Source organism: Silene latifolia, chromosome 1 (genome assembly GCF_048544455.1).
Source record: "Silene latifolia isolate original U9 population chromosome 1, ASM4854445v1, whole genome shotgun sequence".
Classification (NCBI taxonomy): domain Eukaryota; kingdom Viridiplantae; phylum Streptophyta; class Magnoliopsida; order Caryophyllales; family Caryophyllaceae; genus Silene; species Silene latifolia.
Window position 1 is genome coordinate 190,288,037 of NC_133526.1, and position 21,437 is coordinate 190,309,473.

The window sequence follows — 21,437 nt, forward strand, 5'->3', positions numbered from 1 at the left end:
TCAGATAGCCTTTCTTTAGGAGGTATGCCACTTGTTTCCTGAGTTGGATGGATTCTTGTGTGGTGTGCCCGATGTCCTGGTGGAAGTCATACCATCTCGTTGGATCTTTCCTGGGGTTGTCGGATTTTTTGGGCCATCTGGCCGTGTCTCCCAAGCTTTCCAGGCGTTTGATTAACCCTGCAGTATTTATAGAGAAATTATATTCAGGAATAGTTGGTAGGTTAGAAAGGTTACTTTTGTGTTCTTGTGCCATGTTGACTTGGATCGTTCGGTCCGGAATAGGGTCTTGATCCGGGATTGCCTCCTTTCGGTATGAGCTTTTCTGTTAGTGTGTCCATAGCCTTGCTTTCCTCCGGACGAGTTTGTTCTGAAGTTGAGATCTTCTTCCAATCTGACATGTTCTAAGGCGATGGATTGAACAGTGGCAAAGGTTGGGCGAGGCTTTTTGGTTAAGTCCGCATAGATGTCACTATCAAGCGGGACTCCTTGCTCGAAGGCTTCTACCGTTGTCTCTTCGTCGCACCTAGGAATGGCTACCTTCTCTTTGACAAATCTTGCCAGGAATTCTTTGAGAGGTTCTTCAGGGAGTTGCTTTACCGAACTGAGCAGTTCGGGTCTCTTGGCCATGTCTCTGCGCTTGCGAATTGTTGATTGAAGGCATTGACCGATTCGCAAAATTCTTGATACTTCCATTTGGGAGATTGATGAACCATTGCAATCTTTGCTCGATCGGGGGGGTTGTACCAAAGCCTTTACACATGCGGACTGCTGAGTTTTATCGGGTATTGAGGCGACCAACATCTTTTGTTTGAATATGGCAACGTGATTTTGTGAATCGGAGGTTCCATCATAAGTTCTCATGGATGGGACGGTGAATTTCTTGGGAGGTCAATCTTTGCAATTTCATCTGCAAAGGGTGAATCGAAGTCATCAACTTCTACTTGACCCACGGTCCGGCACTCCGGTATATTTTCTATTTTGTTGTAGAGTTTTTGAATTTCTGAAGCATGACCATCATTATTCACGCTTGATTTTGTTTGTTTCATCGTTGGGAATGATTTGGGTGCGGATGGGGTATCCTTCTCCGGAGTTCCAAAATTGGAAAAGTCAATGTTTTTGATAATGGATGAGAATGGGGTTCTGGTTCGAATCGGTCTTGGAGCCTGAAGCCTTTGATTTTCCAATTTTTTCCTCGAGTTAGACTCGATTCCTTTAGTCTCGATTTGAAACTCGCTTGGGTGCCTTTTCTTGAATTGTCTCCAATTTTTTGATCTTAGCCAAGGTAGCCGCCAATTGTTGTTCTGGGGTGAGTTCCACCATTTTTGTATGTGAATATTATGTAGGGATATTTATAACACAATCATCGCTTTCACAGAGCGGTTCTTCAGGTTGTCATCAATCTGTAAACCAGGTGGATATGGCTAAGCAAGAAAGCAGGCAAGACTCTAATCATCAATCAGATTTTGAGGTCTCTAATATTTTTAGAAGCAAGAGTGGAAAAGTTAAGCCCTTTATGTATTCTCCCATCGCACCGGAATCTGCAGACACTCGGGCCTCGGTTATTTTATTATACAAACCACGGATGGTTTAGTGAGTTATTTTGCTTTATTCCATCAATCCATCGTAGACCAAAAGCTAAGAATAGTGAGTCCTCGGCCCCATCGAAATTTAAAAAATGCATGCACAACTTGAGGAAACAAGACATGCATACAACTACAAAGATAAAAATATTACCATCTGGTAAATCACAACTAAAGGTCATTGTTTCAGTGAGTGACAAAACAGTTCCGCTAGGCTTAGCTGTTGATGCGAATGCTTCCGCACGAGGAAACTTGACAGTTTGCGGTCTAAATCCAGCCATACAAAATGTCACGGATAAATCATGATAAGAATCAACATGGAAAAAGGAAACCTCTTCCTGCGAGAAGAAGCATACATTAAGTTAGGACTCATAAGAGACTAACAGATGGAAAATCAATATGGAACTCTTAGTAACCTCAGTGAGGAATGCATTGTGAGTTACTCCGCCACCTTCTATAGCCACAGACACTGCTTCTGGAAGATAGTTTTTCACGGTAAATGGTGTAGTCAGTGCGACGCGATGAATGAACCTGGTTTTCAACTTGTTATTACATAGCTGACGACCAGCTTCAACTGTTTGTGTTAACGCATCATTTATATGGGACCATCTCCGTTTCAGTCTACCAGATAAAGGCAAGATTGTATCCTGAACTGACAAACAACAGCGAAAGACATAACTGTCCTTTGGATTTGACGGATAACAAACAAGTGATCTTAAAAACCCACTCCGGCTTTCAGATGAGAGGATCTTCGAAAGGTTATGTACTTCACTCCATAAATAATTGTTACCAAGAGGACGCCATCTCACGTGACCTGCTTCAGCCAGATGTAGAGGCAGAGGAAACTCCTTGCCGGGTAAAATTGGATCTTCAATCTAATTTTTAACAAAGATTTATGATCGATCATCTATAGTTTTCAATCATTAAATTTTCGATCATCTCTAGTATTCAATTGTTACGGTGTCTTTTTTTTGGTATTCATTAGTTAGGGTTTTTGTTGAGTTTTTTTCCTTTCAATTTGTTTGTCTATTTGCTATTTCAATTGATTGTTGTTGTTAATACTTGTTGAATGTTTTTATTTTAGGTTAAACTTTTTGAAGATTGAAGACTGTTATTTGTCATATTTGACTGACTGTGTTTCGAAATTAAAATTGTTGAAATCTTATTTGCGGTCTACAATGTCACAAGAAAGGCTCAATGGTTTGGCGTTGATAGCAATCGAGAATGAGATTTTGGAGCAAATTGAATACAAAGATATGATTAATGAGTTTGCTTCTCAAAATGCAAGACGGTCAAATATATTCAAGAAAGATAAATAATATCGTTGGAGAATATTTAACTGTCTGTTTTTGTAGTTTATGAACAAAAAAATTATTTTCTATATTGTATTTTTTATAAGACAACAATTTTAGATTGGTTTTGCGTGAAATTGAAATTTATTTATTCATTGAGGCCACATTTTTCGATATTGAACAGGGCCACGGAAACTCATTGGCCGCCCCTGATAAACAATACAAAACAATTGTAATCAATTGATAAGATATAAGCATCAAAGATCAAAGATAAGGACTAAAAAACTCACTAGGGAGAATCCCGTGCTTCGCACTGTAAGTTTGTCAATGTTATTTGTAAACCCAACTTCATTTTTTAATTTCTCTAATTAACTAAAGATAAAACAGATATGGATACTATATAATAGTTGAAACATTTAGTTCAACTTATTCTCAAATACTTAAAATACTTTTTTGTTTTTAACACACTCACATTTTCCTAATATTTAATAAGATATTGTTTTAGCAGATCAAAATTTGAGTGATTGAAAAAATAGAGGTAGTCGATGAATTGATTTGTTTTAATGTGGAAGAGAAAAGAGTAAAATGTGGTTGTGTTTCCTGTGTTTGTCGTAGAAAAGTAGGGAGTTTTTTTTTTTTTTTTTTTTTTTTAAATTAGAAAATCAGGTAGGTTTGGGCCCTTTATTCAGTTGGGCCCCGGTGCAATGAGCTGAATTGCTCTATAGTTGGGCCGCCCATGTTGTTTATGCATAAGTATATATATAATAGACTTCTATGGGCTTTGACTTGCTTTTTAAAGACGAAGATGGCCGTGACTTTAGGAAAAACAAGTCTAACAAGTCTTTAAATTAGCGCTTCTTGGGAAGCAACCCAAACTTTTATTTGTTTTTGTTTTTAATTTTCCGCAAATTTAATGTTTTCGTGGATTTAAAAATAAAATTACTAGACTTGACAGTTTTTTGTTTTGTGATTTATAGGTGAATGAAGAAGAAAAGAAAGCTCAAGAAAGGTATTCACGCTTCGCCATGCAAGAAACCCCGTTCGGGGAACGAAATTAAGAAATACGGAGGAAAAGTCAAAATCAGGCTAAAGTTGGTCAACCCCGATCGGGGTGGGCTGGCCCCTATTAAGGACGCAATTTTCTGAAAAACAAAAGGAAAATAATAATAAAAAAAATCGTAGAAAATTGATAAATCACTTGCAAACATCATTACTTCATCAAACTTTCAAGATTTGGAAGGAAAGGCTTCAACTTTTGACCATTTTCTTGAATCCCCCTTAAACTAAAAGAATAAGAGATCTCTAAGTTTTCCCGCCTAAATGAATTAGGCTATAAATGGGCTTCATAACATCATACTATATACAACTGGGCCATCCTGATTAATTTTGACTTATGCTATAAATGGGTTTCATAATATCATATCTACAAGTGCACCATACTGATTAATTTCATACATAAATAATTCTATACCATTTAAAAAAGGGGATAATATTTTTTTTTTAATTTGTATATATATATTAATATGATATTCTTATTTTATTACATACATGAAATTGCACTAATTATATGTACAATGTGGTAGAAATATTTGTACTATTATTAGTTTTAAAACTAAACATTACGGCCAAGAACATGTTTTTAGGAAACATTTTTTAATTAATTCTATTTTTCTATCTTTTGATACAAACGTACAGGTTGAGAGTATTCATAAATTGTTATTCCTTCTAAAAAGAATAACTTATGACATATTTTTTCTTACCCTTTAACTTAATATATATCTTTGCTCCCTACAATATGAAAACTTAAATTTTGGTTAGTTTTTTTTAATTGTTTATATAACGGCTTTAGTAGATATAATGATATAATTAAAAACATTATTTTTTTTTTAAAACAAAGTCAATAAAATAATTTCTGTTTCGACAATCTTATACGGAGTAAAAGTGTTGAACAATTTTTTTTCTAGCTCTTAATACAAAATATTATTAATAGTAAATTTTATAATTACATTTCAAATTCAGTTAAATACCAATAGTATAATTGTTAAATTCTCTAATATTCCAATCTAAAAAACCACGCATTTGCGCGGGATCTCTACTAGTTATAGATTGAAGGGCTAAAAATGGAATTTAAACCAGGATTGAAATCTCAAATGTTATCATGGGTAGCATTTCATTTCAGGTAACTTATTTGTGCCAAACACTTCCAAAAAAAATTAACTACCTGAAATTTTTGTCAAAAAAGCTACTTCAGCCAAAAAAGATACTGAAGTGTCTTGCCAAACAGAGCTTTGTGCTCGTTTGTCGGCCAGCACTTCCTCATTTTTATAATCTTTTTCTGGCTCCCCGTGACTCGAAACGTGATAACGAAACTCAATATTACAACAAAATAGCGCCTCTTCGTAGGAGTTTCCGAGTATATAATCATATAAGCAAAGATCACCAAGAAGTTTGTCATGTTAAACTCTTTATTAAACGAAAAGATACGGAGCATATAGCAATATATGACCCGAAATTTCAATAGCATTTTCAAGCCCGATAAGAATGAGATTATGCATAGAATCAGTGACTAAAAATCTTGTTCATGCTCTAATCTGTTGTTAAATTCTGTACCATTATCGCCTGTAGGGTTAATTCTCGCCTTCTTCATGCTCCAAGCATTCAGTTTCGTAATCTTAACATCTTCTGTTCCGTAGTTGAAGGCATATAAGTTAGCTTTATCACCTATTGCTAATGTTGGATAAACTCTAGCAGTAATGCAGCTTTTCCCTTCAGCCCCAAAGCTTTCGACTATTGAGTGATCGATCTGTCAAAAAAACAAAGATGTCAATGATATATTTATGAATCTATTTTGTCTGTAATTCTTAAATCTTAGGAGTTTTCGACTTACCAAAATCCTGAGAGAGATCTCATCCTTTACAGGATCCACATCCACAAATGTCCCGAAAGACAGCTTATCCGTTGTTGGGTTTAGCGATGATCTGCATAAAGTACCAACAGTTAGCACAGAAAGACTGGTCGAAAGGCCAAAGATATTGTAGAAAGTTTTATGTAAGACCGTCCCATGGTAGAACACGGTGGAATTCTAAGGCCGTGAAGAAAGTTTTACAAGTTAAAACGGAAAACTTAAATGTTCACCCCGTCTAACTGGAAAACAGCTTAAGAAAGTCGATATATGTAGAGGGTAGACATTTATGACAGCTAGACCTGGCAAAATCAACCCGACCCGATTGACCCGACCCGAAAAGGATGACCCGAGACCCGAAATCGACCCGAATTGCTGAACCCGAATGACACCCGAAGCCCGAAGTGACCTGACCCGACCCGAAAATGACCCGAGCTTTCATAGACCCGTAACAGACCCAACCCGAAATGACCAATCCGAAACCACTCAACCCGAAAATGACCCGACAAAATATAACTTTAATTGACCCTAATAGACTTGAAATGCCTCTCTTCTCTTAATCTTTGACCCGAAAATGGCCTGACCCGAACTAACCCGATCCGCTTGACCCGAAACACACCCGACCAACAAACCCGAAATAGACCCGTAACCCGAAATAAACTGACCCGATCCGAACTAACCCGAAAAGTTGAGAAACCCGAAATGACCCGACCCAAACTGGCCCGACCCGAACCCGACCCGGTTGACCCGTTTGCCAGGTCTAATGACAGCTGACCTGCTTTGATCACTGCACATTAACACGACATATTTGTCGGTGGCCTTGAAAATCCTGAAGAACACAGCTGTATACTCTTCTAAGTCATCTGAAGCAAGAGTTAGCAGTCCGAATGGTCCAAGGCCACCTTTGACATTTGCACCCTTCTGACTGCACAAAATCTGTGGGTTAGTCCATGTTGGGTCCAACTCCTCTGCCTTCTTGTACTCGGTTACCTTGAATGATACTTCGACATCCGCCTACAAAGTAAACGGAAATGTCAGGCATTAAGTCATTAACCTAATATGGTACTAAAAGAAGGGAATACAATGGTTTGATCGTTTACCTGAGTGGCTAAAACCTGGGGAACTTTAACCTTCGATTCGCTTCCAAGTAGTTGCGGAGGAAAGTGTACTTGATTTTCTCGTAGTGTTTCCATTTCCTTGATTGGCCATAGTACTAATTGCTTTCCCGATTTGTCAAGCACAATTGTTCTTGGAATAGCCTAAACCGCAAGTCCATAATAATTAGAATAATACAAATCATGTGCAAAGGAATTACTCCATATCCATATATATGTCATTTACCTGAACTCCGGACCATCCCTTTTTCTTGTCATCAGCTGCAGTCGAGGATTCATTGACCCAACCCCATGTAATTCTTCTGTCAGTGTTACTATCAAAAAAAGACTTTGACGCGTAAAATTTACCATAATCATATCTCAACCCTAAATCACTCTCAATAGACCCCTCATCAGGCCTATAAATGTCCTTCTCTGTATCATAAGTACCGATTGTGTAGTACTCGTATTCAGTGTCAAACAAACTCACTTTAAGAGCATGCTTAACATCCGAGCCAGTAACTGATGCATCAGCACCAACTGATTTTTCAACATAAACCGGGTAAAAATCTGGACATTCCCATACACCAGTACCTTCAGCTGAATGAAACGGGTGTTTAGCTTCAGTCCAAGTCATAAAATCCTCACTAGTGAACAAAACCGCTAATCCCCGTTTGTTATCTTTGGTTCCGACAATGGCCCTCCATTTACCATCAGGCAATATCCATGCAGTAGTTGGATCCCGGAATTCGGAGGCATTGATGATGCTACCAGGTGTTCCCACCATAACCGGGTTTTGTACAACCTTAACCCATTCTTTAAGGTACGGATCAGATGGGTCCTTAGGGAAGGCCATGTTTTGGACCTGGTAGAAGTCTGTGTTGATTCCTGTGTACAGAATTGCCGGTTTGTCACCTGGGAGTATAGTGGCGGATCCTGACCAACATCCATTGATGTCGTATGGTGTTGACGGGGTTAGTGCAGTAGGTTGTGGTATCCAATTGACGAGATCAGTTGACGTCGAATGTCCCCATATTATTTTGGTGTTCCAATATGGCTTTGGGTAGTGCTGGTAGAAGAGGTGATATACTCCTTTGTACACCATCGGTCCTATAAACAGATTGAATTTACGCTATCATCAGTTTCCTCGCAAATTTAACATTAATAGCTTAATAGCTATTGTCTGCGACCGTTTATTCAGAATATAGGTAGTGAACAGACTGAACACAGACCCTGAAATCGGGCTGGATCGAGCACAAGTGCACAAACCTTATCCTACAAATTTTCACCAGGCCAACTCAATTTCGCATTCCGACTCATGTTACTAAATGTTAATTTTTACCAAAATATTCATTGACAGGAAACAATCAACAACCAGTCCGTCTTGCTTCAGACTGCCTTATTTCAGACCGTAATAAGACCTCTCACAAGTGAGAAGCACATGGGTGGTGGGACACCCCCATGTGCTTTCCCACTCACACCCTAAATGGGTTTTTTGTGAGAGGAAATGGTATCCGTCTGACCATTTCAGACGGATATGACGGTTTGAAATAAGAATTTGTGATCAACAAAAGCCTAATACTTTTCCCTAAAAAAGGAACTCCACCTGTCTAGACAACCACCCGAAAAAAAAAAGGTGACAGACTATTAACTACCACTATATGATGGTTGCCAAATTTTATTTTATTTTTCTGACAAGGATAGATGCCAAATTGCCAATGATATTTGGTACAAACAAAGACAAAAATGCGAATAAAAAACCGTCTCAACCAAAACCTTAACCTGATCGGTGTGATCACCGCGACCCAATTAATAAATGGTTTAATAGGAGTACTTTGTATCTCAAGGAACTATATACAGCAAATTTACAAACAAAAAAAAAATGCAAAAATCATCATGAATTTTTATGTGCACTCTACTGCTAAGACAACTTTCTACAACAGCAACATTAACCTCAAGGGCTCCTACAAAGTGCGGGGTGAACTGACCAACATTCTATATCACCCTAAATGCGTATGATTTAGTAAAATGCGTGTAGGAAATAGCAATTACATATACTAACTGTAAATATATGGATAGACGATAACTGGGATACTTACCATTAGGATCTGCAGACACAAATTGTCAAAACCAAATTAATTTCAAACCCAGTTCCAGTTTCCAGCATCAGAGCAACATACACAATTAAAACACAGTAATTTAGTTCATACTTCGTAATGCGTAAAATTATACTATCTCCGTCTCATTTATTTATTTACCTTTCTAATTTTTTATGGGGTATTTTAATTAAAGATAAACAAATAATTGAAATGGGAGTACTTTATTAAACTGCTTTTTCTCGCAGTTATTTGTTTACCTCTTTAAAATACTTCTCATAAAGAATATAAAAGATAAATAAATACAGGAAGCTAAATGTTGAAAAATAAAATGAAATGTATAAATGAAAGTAGACATACCATTCATCCAATTTTTGGGTGGTTGAAAATGGTAAGCAGTTCTATAAGGATCATCATTATTATTTTTATTTTGATCATCATTAACACCCAAGAGTTGTTCTTCTGAAGAAATGACACTTGTTATACTAATTGTGATTATTAGTGTAATACAGATGATTAACTTCAAAGAAATTGACATAACTAATGACTTAAGTTTAAAGAATAAAGAATAGGAAAGTAGTTTAAAGTGTTAGATTCAACGTTTGAGTGAAGGGTTGGCACTTGACATGTTATATATTGAGTGCATTTTTTTGTTCACAAATTCTCATTATAGACGGACACTATCCGTCTATACGTATAGACGGATACCATTTTTCCTCACAAAATACCCATTTGCCATAAAGTGGAAAGCACATGGAGGGTGCCCCACCTTGTCCCCCCTACCCATTTTATTAGAGGTCTTTACCCGTCTGTTCGCCCCATTCGTCTATACCAAGACCTATTGTTTTTTGTTTTGGTTACGAGAGAATTCGCAGCCGCTATTTTCGAAGCGCACTAGGTAAATTCTCGGATATATGTGATAGTTTGTAAATCTCTCATATAACAGATAAGTCATCATTGCTCTTGAGAATGCTTGAATCTAGATCAAGTGAGATTTACCCAAGTTTTAACCACTATACTCCACCCTTCTGAGTAAGTGTAATTTTTTTTTTTAATTCTTCGTACAATTGAGTAATTTACTACTTCTAGACCTGGCAAAACGGGTCAAGGGGTCGGGCCAATTCGGGTAGGGATAGTACGGGTCTCTCATTGATTTCGGGTTAATTCGGGTTGGGACGGGTCATTTCGGGTGTCGGGTCAAGCGGGCCGGGTTGTTTTGGGTCGAGTCATTTTCTGGCCAATGAATAATAGAGAAATAGTCATTTCAAGTCTTTTCGGTTCAATTAGAGTTACATTTTGTCGGGTCATTTTCTGGTTTGGTGGTTTCGGATCGGGTCATTTTCTGGTCGGGTCAAGAAAGCTCTGGTCGTGTTCGGGTCGGGTCTGGTCAATTCGGGTTTTCGGGTGATGTAGTTCGGGTCTCGGGCCAGTCTTTTCGAGTCGAGTCAATCGGATCGGGTTGCTTTTGTCAGGTCTAACTACTTCCTCCATTCAACTTCACTCTACCACATTCAATTTCAATTTTCTCTGAATACATAAAGTGAAAATATATTCATGTGTGATCTTGTTTGATTCGTCTTTACGAGTACATTAAAAATATGTAACTTTTATAATTTTTGCAAATACGTAGCTAACAATATTCACCACGTAAAACATGCGTTGGCAAACGTGAAAAAGTAAAGTGGTAGTGTGGAGTTGAACGGGGAAGTACAAAGTCAATGATTCGAGTCCTTTTTTTATTTTGACTCCGCAAATACCAATGACTGAGTTAGGATTTGACGTTAGGTGAGAAATCTCATCCAAACCGAAGGTAACATATACCTATTTTTCCTCTCACAAAAAGTGGATTCATGTTACCTTTCGATTGAATGAGAAAGGGTATATTTTATTGGAGTTAATCATTTGTTGATAAACAAATAATTGAAAATGACGGAGCATTAAATTAGAAATTCGGTACTCAGTAACGTCAACTCAATTTTCTTAAATATTGATTAAATTACGGATTATATATAGATATATAAAGTAGTTAAACACTACTCGTTGTTACCATTTTGTTTTGTTTTGTCTAGAGAACGTGGATTGTAGATCTTACTTGACAAGATTACATGAGGTTAGTTCATCTTATTTATATTAGTTGATTCAGTTAGTCTTGTTTGTGATCTCTCACAAAAAGGGAGAGGGGATAAGGTGAGGTACCCTCATGTGCTTCCCACTCACCTTTTAATGGGCATTTTGTGAGAGGAAACGGTATCCGTCACAAGCTTGTGACGGATATCGTCCGTCTTCAATGAGATTTTGTTTAGTTGATTCCAGGTAAAAATGATGTTTGGTTTATTATGATGAAACACTTGTATTTTTGTTTAGTTGTGACGGATATCGCCCGTCTTCAATGAGATTTTGTTTAGTTGATTCCAGGTAAAAATGATGTTTGGTTTATTATGATGAAACACTTGTATTTTATTAGGTTATACTTGAATTTCCTATAGTAATAATGTCTGCAAATGAAATAATTGGATTTTTCAGCTTTTTTTTAATATTTCTGTGTAAAGTTATCAGTTGGTCTCCTTTGTCTAATTGATTGACTATTAAATAGTCATTCACAAAGTTAACCGGTTAGACCTCAATCTCTTTTATTGTTTGCTCCAAGATCTGGACTCACATAATTGTTATAGTCGAGAATTTATGTAGTTATGTATCTAACATGGGACATTGTTTTCGTTGTTAGTTAACTACATCTTGTACGAAGTTGTATTTTGACACATATCCCTAAACACAATAATTAACGTTATGAATCCGATTTTCCAAAAAGAATAATGGTGAAATATACAAAAGCCTACCACATTATAGTTTTAATCAATTCAAATTGAGAGTAAATTAAATTAAATTGATGGACTATACAACCGCTGATGTAGAATCTGAGCTATATAATAAAATATACAAATTTTGTCTTAAAGATTATGAGCTTTTATTGTAAAGTTCTTGAGCTCATCTATTTAAACATACAAAAAATAAAATGTAGAATAGCTCAAAAAAAATGCATATAAGTTCAGTTAGTTATAGGTTGGTTGTACCAATGTTATTGTACATATGGAGATAGGATCTTATTTACCAAAATTAAATAGTTCAAACAAAAACATTTCATCAGCAAAGTGATTGAATCTAGAGATCAAATATGAATGACTAATATGATTTCGGTGGTATATTGAAAGTCTTCCGCTTTCTTTTACAGCTCAAATTCGCGAGGATATTATACGTTATTTCGATTAACCAAGTTTCTTTATCTTATCCAAAAAAAAAAAAAAAAAAAAAAAAAAAAAACTTCTTAACTTAGTTATAGAAGACTTATAGTGGACTGCTCTTTTTCGGGTCATTTTCTTATCGTTTGCATCTGGTCCAGACGGCCCAAGCCCACTTTCAACGAAAGTTCCTTTCTTGTTTCATACCGAGTACGATTACTATCTTTGGGTTATTGGGAATTATGTCATCTATCCAACTTTCCCAATTAAAACACAATTGTTTTGTCAAATGTCAAGTGAATCATAAGAGGGGTGAATACACGGAGACGGAGATTCGAATATGAGATCTATTATTCACATATCTTCATTTTAATCATGAGGAAAAAATAATATTAGTAAAACATGATATGTTTTTGGTTGATTCAAAAAGGTAAAAGTTAGTAATTTAAGATAAAAATAACAGTTTGATTATAAAAACTAGGGATGATGAAGTTTAGGTTTGGACTGGACAGGACCAGATCATCGACGATCCTCATTTTTTGAAGTTTTAGTCTTATATGATCCAGTCCAAATTTGGTTAATTTAAGTCCGGTCCAAATAAACCAAATTTATCATTTTTCAAGGCTAATCATTACTCTGTATATATTTATAAGAGAAACTAGTTTTCAACCCGTGCAATTTGCCCGGGTATGTGTTTAGAGTCATTGATATCACTATTAATATTTTAAAAATTGTTAAAGTAATATACGTGAATATACATACTCTATTTCTTTTATATTGATAATAGATTAAAACACGTGCCAAATTTGTAAGGGATTGAAACTTGCACATGTTTTAAATATGTGATAGTAACGCACAAATTCGGTGTTGTAACATGAAACATAGTATATAGTATATAGTATATAATAAATGCAATGTATGTGAAATAATAAAAAGCAAACACTATAAATATCGCTATAAAATGGAAATAATTGTCAAATTTGAAAAGGATTTACAATCAAATTGAAGAAACATAATTGTAGACTTAATGAAAATAGTCTAATATCATTCCAAATATTGAAAAATTTCATGGTAGACTACATTAGTTGTTGTATTTGATGTAACCTTATTACTATCACAAATCAAAAGTTTCAAACCTTCTTTTCTTGTAACTCTGGAAATCACGCTACGTAAAGCCGTCCATGACTAAAAACTGGTCTTGGAAGGTAGATGCTATATTATCTATATTATTTAAAAATGCATTTTTTTAATTTGAATTTGTTACTATTGGGATATTGATATTTTAATTTGAATTTGTTAATATTGGGAAAACTGTAGTAAAAACTTGTTTTCGTTTTGTAAATATTAGTAAGTTGTAATTGTAATTTGTTGTTATTTATTGTAATGTAAATTGATGTAATTGATTATTATTTATCGTAAATTATTTTTTTAATTGTAATATACGGGGTATTCAATTTAATTACATATTTTCGTGTTAATCATTAAATCAGTACGTCCCGAACAATTTCGCAAAAAAATCAACCAGAACGTTATTTTTTAATTAATTCCGTAATTTTTTCTGTGGGACCCGCATTTCACGAATTAAAAAAAATCTTGTTGTGGTGACGTGGACGCACAGAAATCGTCTAAATGTTCTTGTATTTATTAAGATAAGATGAACATTTTATTTTCAAATACGATAAATTCAATATTAATGATTATTCGAATTTAATATTAATTTTATTATTATTATTATATAAATTTACGGAACTTTATATTAAATATTGTACATGTAATAGTGGAAAATCATAATTTTTGGTCCATTTCTGTCAAAGACCTGAAAAAACATAATATTTCTATTGTTCCGTTCGGTTTAAGATCGAGACTTTAGGTTCAATCTTATCCACCAAATTTTCATTTTCGGTTTTCATCCTGGTCCGATTTGGTTCGGTCCTGTCAAATTTTGGACCTATGTTCAACCCTACTAAAAAGTAAAAACCACAACATAGAAGGGTAATTCTTTTCTCATTTCATATGAGTAGAATTTTAAACATGAGTTGAATCGCTCCATAATAATATTTTGTACCATTTAAACGTAGAATAATCTATATATGGGTTTCAATACAATTAAATTTGAGAAACATATATAGCTAATTTAAGCAATGTTAGCTTTCTTCATACTCCATGCAATCGAACTTGTGATCACAACACTTGTAGTTCCATTATTGAAAGCGTATAAATGAGCTTTATCGTCTAATGCCAATGTTGGATATACTCTTGCTGTTATCACACTCTTTCCTTTTGCACCAAAGCTCTCTATTACCGAGTGATCAATCTACATACCATGCAATACAAGATTACAAGTTGAAATAGTTAACAATCGAATTTACATAGTACTCGTATTTGTAATACTGCGCCACCTCATGGTACTCAATTAATTGTATATGTGATGCTAGGACGAATTTCATGATAATTATATAGCTTACCAAAATTCTCAAGAACAATCCATCACGAATTGGATCCACATTTACGAAAGTCCCATATGTCGTTTTATCAGTTGTTGGATTGAGAGACGACCTGTAAAAAAAAAACATCCACGTACGACATCACAATCTTAGAATTCCCCTTTATGGTGGGATTATTCATATAATTTCATTAGTTTTTAAAGTTTCACGGGAGGTGCTAGAAATAACATCTTGGGGTGGCGAATTTTTTTCTGATAGTTTAATATCTTTACTAAGGCCTCATGTTCAGATATTTCCAGGTAGAAGTTTTCGACAACTAACTCTAATTGGGATTCATGAACACATAAAACGAAGAATGAAGATACACTAAGGTACTATGATACTTCCTCCGATTCTTAGGAATTGCTCCATTTACCCACCTAGTTTGGTCGCTGCACATAAGGACGACGAGGTTGTTAGAATCTTTGAAAACTCTAAAGAAGACGGCCGTGTACTCATCCAAGCCCATGGAAGCCAAAGTTAGCAGCCCAAAAGGCCCAATTCCACCATTAACCGAAGCCCCCTTTCGGCTACAGAGCAACTGTGGATCGCTCCAACTTCTATCAAAGTTTTCAATGGAATTATAATTGTCTATTCTGAATGATATTTGTACGTCTGCCTGAATATACACGTAAACAAATGATCAATTACGAGTACGAAAGATATCAGTTAGTTTAGACGATATCACGATAAGTTGGTAAGGTTACGAGGAGTGGTACTTTTGACATGAGTTCAAACGTCAATAGACGCAAATTTGTCCTTATAAGTTTTGATTCGCTTCATGCTAACAAAGTTATTACAAAACCGTCCTGTATAAGAATCTATGATTACGATAAGTTACCAATTGAGGACATATATAACCAATGAAATTATTACCTGCAGACTACTGTAGTTAGTCTTGCTTAAGATCGTTTTAATTTAAAACCTCTCACAACCTCCTTTTTATTTCCAACTCTAATTTAATCGAGTGTGACAACTTTTTTAAGTTAAGACGATCTTAAATAAGAATTAGTGCATTACCTGTGCTGCAGTAACCCCGTAAATTTCAATAAGGGAGCCTCCTTTAAGCGTTTGAGTAGGTAACATAACAGAGTTTTGTCTCAAACTTTCAATTTCCATTATTGGCCATTGTATCAACTGCTTGCCTGAGATGTCAAGCCAAACAGTCCTTGGAACTGCCTGCAATTGGGATTTAATTAATAAAGTGTGGGATCGTAATTCTACTTTGAATTGATGAAGGATCAAATTGATTGAATTAGATTGTAGTGTCGTAAGATTTCACAAATAAATTAAAATAAAATTTGTTATATAGTGTTAATACTACATATATATATATATACGGAGTATATACATATATTTCACATATATTGTCACGAATTTAATAGCACTTATCCATGAATGTTAAAAAGAAATACTCCGTAGTAATCTTACATGTATACCAGCCCATCCCTTTTTCATATCATCGTCAAGGCTCGATGATTCATTTATCCAAGCGAGCAGTATCCTTCTTTTAGTACGATCATCAAAAAATGTCTTTGACGCATAATACTTCCCATAATCATATCTCAGACTCGAAACATTCTCAAAACCCGAATCAGGAGTATAAGCATCAGAAATTACATCATAAGTTCCAATTGTATAAATGTCGCGTTTATTATCGTCCAAACTCACCTTAAGGACATGCTTAACAATCGGACCAAATGTACTAGTATCCGCACCCATTGGACTACCATTTACATAAACCGGAAAAAAATCAGGGCATTCCCACATTCCGGTATTCGGGTAAGAGTACAGGGGGTGATCTGCAAATTCCCAATTTATAAAGTCCTTACTTCTAAATAATAAAGCTAGACCAAGCCGGTCTCTTTTGCTTCCTACAATCACTCTCCATTTGCCATCTGGCATAAACCACGCGGTCGAGGGGTCACGGAATGACGTGGCATTTATTTGATTTTGAGGGGTAGAGTACATTAAAGGATTTTGGGGTACTAAGACAAAATCTTTAAGGTAAGGGTCTAATAAGTTTTTTGGGAAGGCTAAATCTTGGACTTGTTCGTTTTGAGGGGTAATTCCGGTAAATAGAATTGCAGGTGTGTACGATTGAGGTAATAGTATTGTGGTAGAACCGGTAAAACTTCCGTTCGCGTTGGAAATCATTTGCGGTTGGATTGCTATCGGTTGTGGAGTCCAATTTATAAGATCGGTTGATGTTGAGTGACCCCAAACTGGTATACCAAATGTTACACCATTCGGATTGTATTGGTAAAATAAATGGTAAATTCCTTTGTATATCATCGGTCCTGTATGATAAATTGTAACAAAGAATCAATCGGCTATGTTAATGATAACGTTTACAACTACAATAATAATATATAACCAGTGACAGAACGAGAGGAGGCGGAGAACTTACCAGAAGGATCTAGGTAAATTGAATCGAATTTGGATTAATTCAACATCACATTGCCATGGGAAAAAAAAAGATTAAAATTAGATTATGGCAAAATAATAAAAAGTTTAAACAACATTATTTAGTAAAAAATAATTGTTATTGTAGATAGTAACGTGCATGGTGTGGTGTACGTACCATTCATGAAATTTCCAACGGGTTGAAAATGGTAGCTTGTTCGGTAAGTTTGATAATAAGGATTCGATGGAGACGCCGGTGACGGAGTACCTTGAATGTTGTAGATAATATGGGAGGCTTGGAGCTCAAAGACGCCATAGCTAAGGAAGATAAAGAAAAACAACAATGTTATTACTCTTTTATACATTATTACTTGTATTAGTTTGAAAGAAATTAAACAAGATGTATAGTGTATATATGAAATTAAATGTACATATTTTGCATGGGTATTTATACTGAAAAATAAATTAAAGTTGAATACGTGTTTGGAATTATACCAACATGGCGGGATGGAGATTCGGAGATGGGTATGACGTATGAATGTAAAATTGTTAGTGAATGATGATAAGCAGACCAAAATACAAGCGAATGATTAATTTATCCATAAAACGTATTTTGAAATAGAAAAATGTAAAGAATTGATTGGGATTATTTGAAAATCGAGTCAATAAACAATGAGACGAAAAGAATATTACTATAATTATAATAATGATTAGTTGAATTAATGGATTAACAAGTTGAGTCATAAAATTATGGGACCTTGGCCTAGTCCATACCCCCTATAACAGAAGGTCAAAGCTAAATATAGTAGAGACACCCTACGGTTTAAGGGGAGCATAGGAGAACCATATGTTAAGACTTGTAAGATAAGGACTATAGATTGGAGATGATTTGAGATAATATATCAATGGCGTACGTAAATGGAAAATATCTAGGATTCTTCATATTAATGGTTAAGTTAGTTACAATGTTTGTTATTGGATTGGACTAGTTAAAGTCCGACTTTCTCAATTCTAAGTGCCACCACAATTTTTTTTTTTAGGATTGTGTAGATAGACCTACAAAATGGGTTAATTGGGTCAGGTGTTGTTCGGTTATTTTGGGATGGGTCGTTTCTGTATCGAGTCAGGTTGAATTGTTGTTCAAGTGAGTTGTTATCAAGTTATTAAGTGATAATGGTCTGTATGTGAGAATAAGCGTTCAGATTGGGTCAGATGAGATCAAGCCAGTTCAAGTCCTTTGTTCGAATGTGGACTAAGGTATAGGTCGAGTTATTTAGATTGATCAATTATGCTTGGTTTGATTGTAGGCATGGCGGGTTACATATGATTGGCATGTCATGTCTAAAACCAGACCGATATTTTTCGGTGAGTTAAGGCCATATAAATACCTTTTATTTACATTACTCATTTAGGTCGAATTCACATTAAACATATTTTTAGATGAAACAAAGTACACATTATCGAATTCCCTCGAAACCAAACTTATGAAACACTAGTCAATCGAATTATTATGAGTAATACATACCCCATACCGTATAAGGATTAATTAGTGGTCGTTATGTGTAGAATTTAGAAGGTAGGCCTAAGCATATATAACTAATTGTATTGAATAATTTGTACACGAATATAATTATTAAGTATGACAATTTCATTTCACCAATTTGTTTTGACAAAGTTTGAGTTGTTGTAACTTGTAGGTGTAGCCAACTAACCAAATCACGGGCCATTAACTACTTGACATAATAATTGAGCATACAAATAACATTATTTTTGAACTCGAAAAGCCTTCATGAGGCTTATCCTGCTTTGCCACTTAAGGATGACTCTAATCTCTCCAAGACATGGAAAATACTCCTTCTCTAACAAGAAGCATCTAATAATAATTTGCGTTTGTCATCCCAAGATTATGAGAATTTGTTCACAAATTCTTGTTTGTGACGGCACATATCCGTCATTCTTGAGTGACGGATACCATTTTACTTCACAAAGTACCCACTTTTTCTCTCTCTACAACACTATTCATGTGATCCCCTTTCTCCACTAATCCATTTTGTTACCATTTTAACTCACAAAATATCCGCCACAAATGGTAACCCGTCACAAGGGAGACCAATTGGAATTTGTTACTTGAGAGGGATCTCCTTTTTTTCCATCAACGATCTTTTTCATCCTTGAAGGTTCGTCCCCTTATCTCCACAAATTTTATTTCGACGGGCACTCCCCATGAAGAAATTTCAAGGGAAGCAGCAGTTTCCATTCCCCCCGTTTTTTTTTATAAGGTAAGAAAACTAGATTGATCCTCTAAAATAGGACCAACCTATCTCATCCTTTCGAATGAGAGAGGTAAGATACAATAAAGAAACATTTATTATAAATGATAAGTTTAGTGATTACAAACCATTAACTAATGAATAAAATACAACTCATGGCACGTGATTAAATGCGGGATTTGAAACTAAAAGAATAAGAGTGAAAAAAAGGTCATAGTTTCTCCTAGGGTTCCGTCTCTTTCTTCTTTGTTTCTCCTTTAACTCGTGGCTTCTCTCGATTTCGATCGCAAGATTTGTTTTTTGCTTTGTTTTTTTCGTTTTGTTTTTCCTTTGCTATGCAGGACCAGGGAACGAGTTCGACACGAGGCCTATCGCGGGATGGGAAAGAGGCGATGAATGAAGCAGGGGGTTCCGCCGCCACGGCGGTGGAATGGGATGATGGCGGTGAGGAGGATGAGGGAAAGAATAGTCTCATGCTGGTTGGGAAGATATGGACCTCGAGGGCGATTAATGTTAAGGCGGCCATTGATACTATGCAAAAACTCTGGAACCCTACTAAACCAATGCTGGGTAATGTGATCGACGCGAAGGAGAAAGTCTTCCTCTTGCGATTTGGGTTTGAGCGTGATAAAGCTAAGGTTCTCGAAGGACAATCGTGGCACTTTGACAAATATGCGTGGTGCTTCAACGAACCGAGTAATTCGGGTAAGCCAACGGATGTTCCTCTTTTTCATATCCCTATTTGGACCCGTGTGTATGATTTACCTGTGCTGGGACGTTCGAGTATGGCCAATGCTCGGAATATTGGGACCTCTTTGGGATCGTTCATTGATGTCGAATTGGGACAGAATAGTGACCTTGATAGAGCCATCAGATTCAAATTATGTATGACATTCGTCAACCCCTGAAGACCTCAGTGCCGATTAAAATGAAAGGAGTACGGGTACTTTTCTTTGACTTAAAATATGAGAGGCTACCAATCTTTTGCTATGGATGCGGGAAAATTGGACACGGAGAGAAAGACTGTGAGGAAGGGCCGTATGATGATGATGAGCTGAAGTTCGGGGAGTGGTTGCGAGCGTCGCCTTGGAAAATCACGAAAACTGCACACGAAATTACGGGGAAGGCTAGGAGGGATCTCAATGCCCAATTCGATGCGGAGAAATCTACAATGGAGAAGAATGAAGCTGATATTGCTAAAATGATCGAGAAACTTCAATCCATTGCTCTTAACTTGAGAGTGAGGAAGGAGGAAAAGAATGGGGTAGTAACATGGGTTGGGCATGGGAGTAAAGGGGAGGGACAAGGAGGGGAGGAGGCTGGACGAACTGTGGTTGTTACTAGAGGAAGTGACGAGAGGGAAGTGGGTAACCATGAGCAAGATATACCGAGCCCAGTGATGATAGAGGAGGGCGAACTATCACCAATACGGAGGGAGGGGGAAGGGGAGGAAAACAGACTTGGATATGAGGGGGGAGGAGGGAGTTGGAGACGCTTTCCAAGGGATAGCAGTGGGGTGGGTGGAGGAGCGAGCAGTTGTGAGCTCGGGAAAAGAAACAGGGGGGACGAGGAGGAGGGAGGAGATGGGGCGAAGAGAATGCGAGCTAGTTCAGACGGGGGCGTCTTAATACCTGAGGCGGAGGTTGGGAGTGCTCAACCCCGCTGGGCCCAATGAGTCTCCTAAGTATTAACTGTCGGGGATTGGACAACCCCGACACGGTGAGTGCCCTTCGTGCGCTAGTACGAAGGGAAGCCCCGACCATGCTGTTTTTATGCGAGACGAAACTGTGTGGTCGTGAAATGAGGAGGGTGAGGGAGAAGCTTGAAGGGTATTATGGTATGGAAGTTGACAGTGTGGGAAGATCGAGGGGTCTTGCTTTTTTGTGGAAGAAAGAGGTTGACTGCACTTTTGTGTCTGCCTCAGTGCATCATATGGACTATATTATACGGTAAGATGGGAAAGAGTGGCGTGTCACGGGATTCTATGGCTGGCCAGCGGTGGCAGATAGGCATATTTCCTGGGAGTTACTCCGTATCCTTGGAGGGCAGTCGAATCTTCCATGGCTCTGTATTGGTGA

At 36.5% G+C, this 21,437-nt stretch overlaps 2 protein-coding genes and 1 long non-coding RNA gene across 6 annotated transcripts; all 3 read right to left on the minus strand.

Moving 5' to 3' along the window:
• Positions 1-1,585: 1,585 nt before the first annotated feature.
• Positions 1,586-3,078, minus strand: LOC141617507 (uncharacterized). The gene is made up of 2 exons (XR_012531130.1): positions 1,997-3,078; positions 1,586-1,918 (listed from the first exon to the last, which is right to left on the minus strand). It is a non-coding gene; the product is annotated as an uncharacterized LOC141617507 (long non-coding RNA).
• A 2,232-nt stretch (positions 3,079-5,310) lies between these two features.
• LOC141614028 (fructan 6-exohydrolase-like) lies at positions 5,311-9,573 on the minus strand. Of its 4 annotated transcripts, XM_074432786.1 has the most exons (7): positions 9,225-9,572; positions 8,968-9,126; positions 7,116-7,978; positions 6,875-7,033; positions 6,550-6,788; positions 5,760-5,850; positions 5,311-5,675 (listed from the first exon to the last, which is right to left on the minus strand). In XM_074432786.1, the coding sequence occupies exons 3-7, from the start codon at positions 7,971-7,973 to the stop codon at positions 5,439-5,441; spliced, it is 1,584 nt and encodes a 527-aa protein (XP_074288887.1). In that variant the 5' UTR covers positions 7,974-7,978; positions 8,968-9,126; positions 9,225-9,572; the 3' UTR covers positions 5,311-5,438. The 4 variants fall into 4 exon arrangements, with proteins under 4 accessions (XP_074288887.1, XP_074288883.1, XP_074288891.1 ...); XM_074432782.1 differs by lacking the exon at positions 8,968-9,126 and having other exon boundaries at positions 9,325-9,573; XM_074432790.1 differs by lacking the exon at positions 8,968-9,126 and having other exon boundaries at positions 9,321-9,572.
• A 4,599-nt stretch (positions 9,574-14,172) lies between these two features.
• LOC141614044 (fructan 6-exohydrolase-like) lies at positions 14,173-17,510 on the minus strand. Its single transcript, XM_074432801.1, has 7 exons — positions 17,268-17,510; positions 17,094-17,102; positions 16,115-16,983; positions 15,704-15,862; positions 15,064-15,302; positions 14,666-14,756; positions 14,173-14,514 (listed from the first exon to the last, which is right to left on the minus strand). Exons 1-7 carry the CDS (start codon positions 17,452-17,454, stop codon positions 14,335-14,337), a joined length of 1,734 nt encoding a protein of 577 aa, XP_074288902.1. The 5' UTR covers positions 17,455-17,510; the 3' UTR covers positions 14,173-14,334.
• Positions 17,511-21,437: the final 3,927 nt, after the last annotated feature.

Bases quoted from the DNA above. Each gene is read 5' to 3' on its own strand.
- LOC141614028 (XM_074432782.1), bottom strand. From the start codon at position 9,502: ATGTCAATTTCTTTGAAGTTAATCATCTGTATTACACTAATAATCACA. The intron at 7,979-9,324 runs GTATGTCTACTT...ATCTGTTTATAG, and splicing joins ACCCAAAAATTGGATGAATG to GACCGATGGTGTACAAAGGA. The intron at 6,789-6,874 runs GTAAACGATCAA...TTTACTTTGTAG, and splicing joins CCCAGGTTTTAGCCACTCAG to GCGGATGTCGAAGTATCATT.
- LOC141614044 (XM_074432801.1), bottom strand. From the start codon at position 17,454: ATGTATAAAAGAGTAATAACATTGTTGTTTTTCTTTATCTTCCTTAGC. The intron at 14,757-15,063 runs GTGGGTAAATGG...TTTTTTTTACAG, and splicing joins ATGTGCAGCGACCAAACTAG to GTCGTCTCTCAATCCAACAA. The intron at 14,515-14,665 runs GTAAGCTATATA...CATGGTATGTAG, and splicing joins GATTGTTCTTGAGAATTTTG to ATTGATCACTCGGTAATAGA.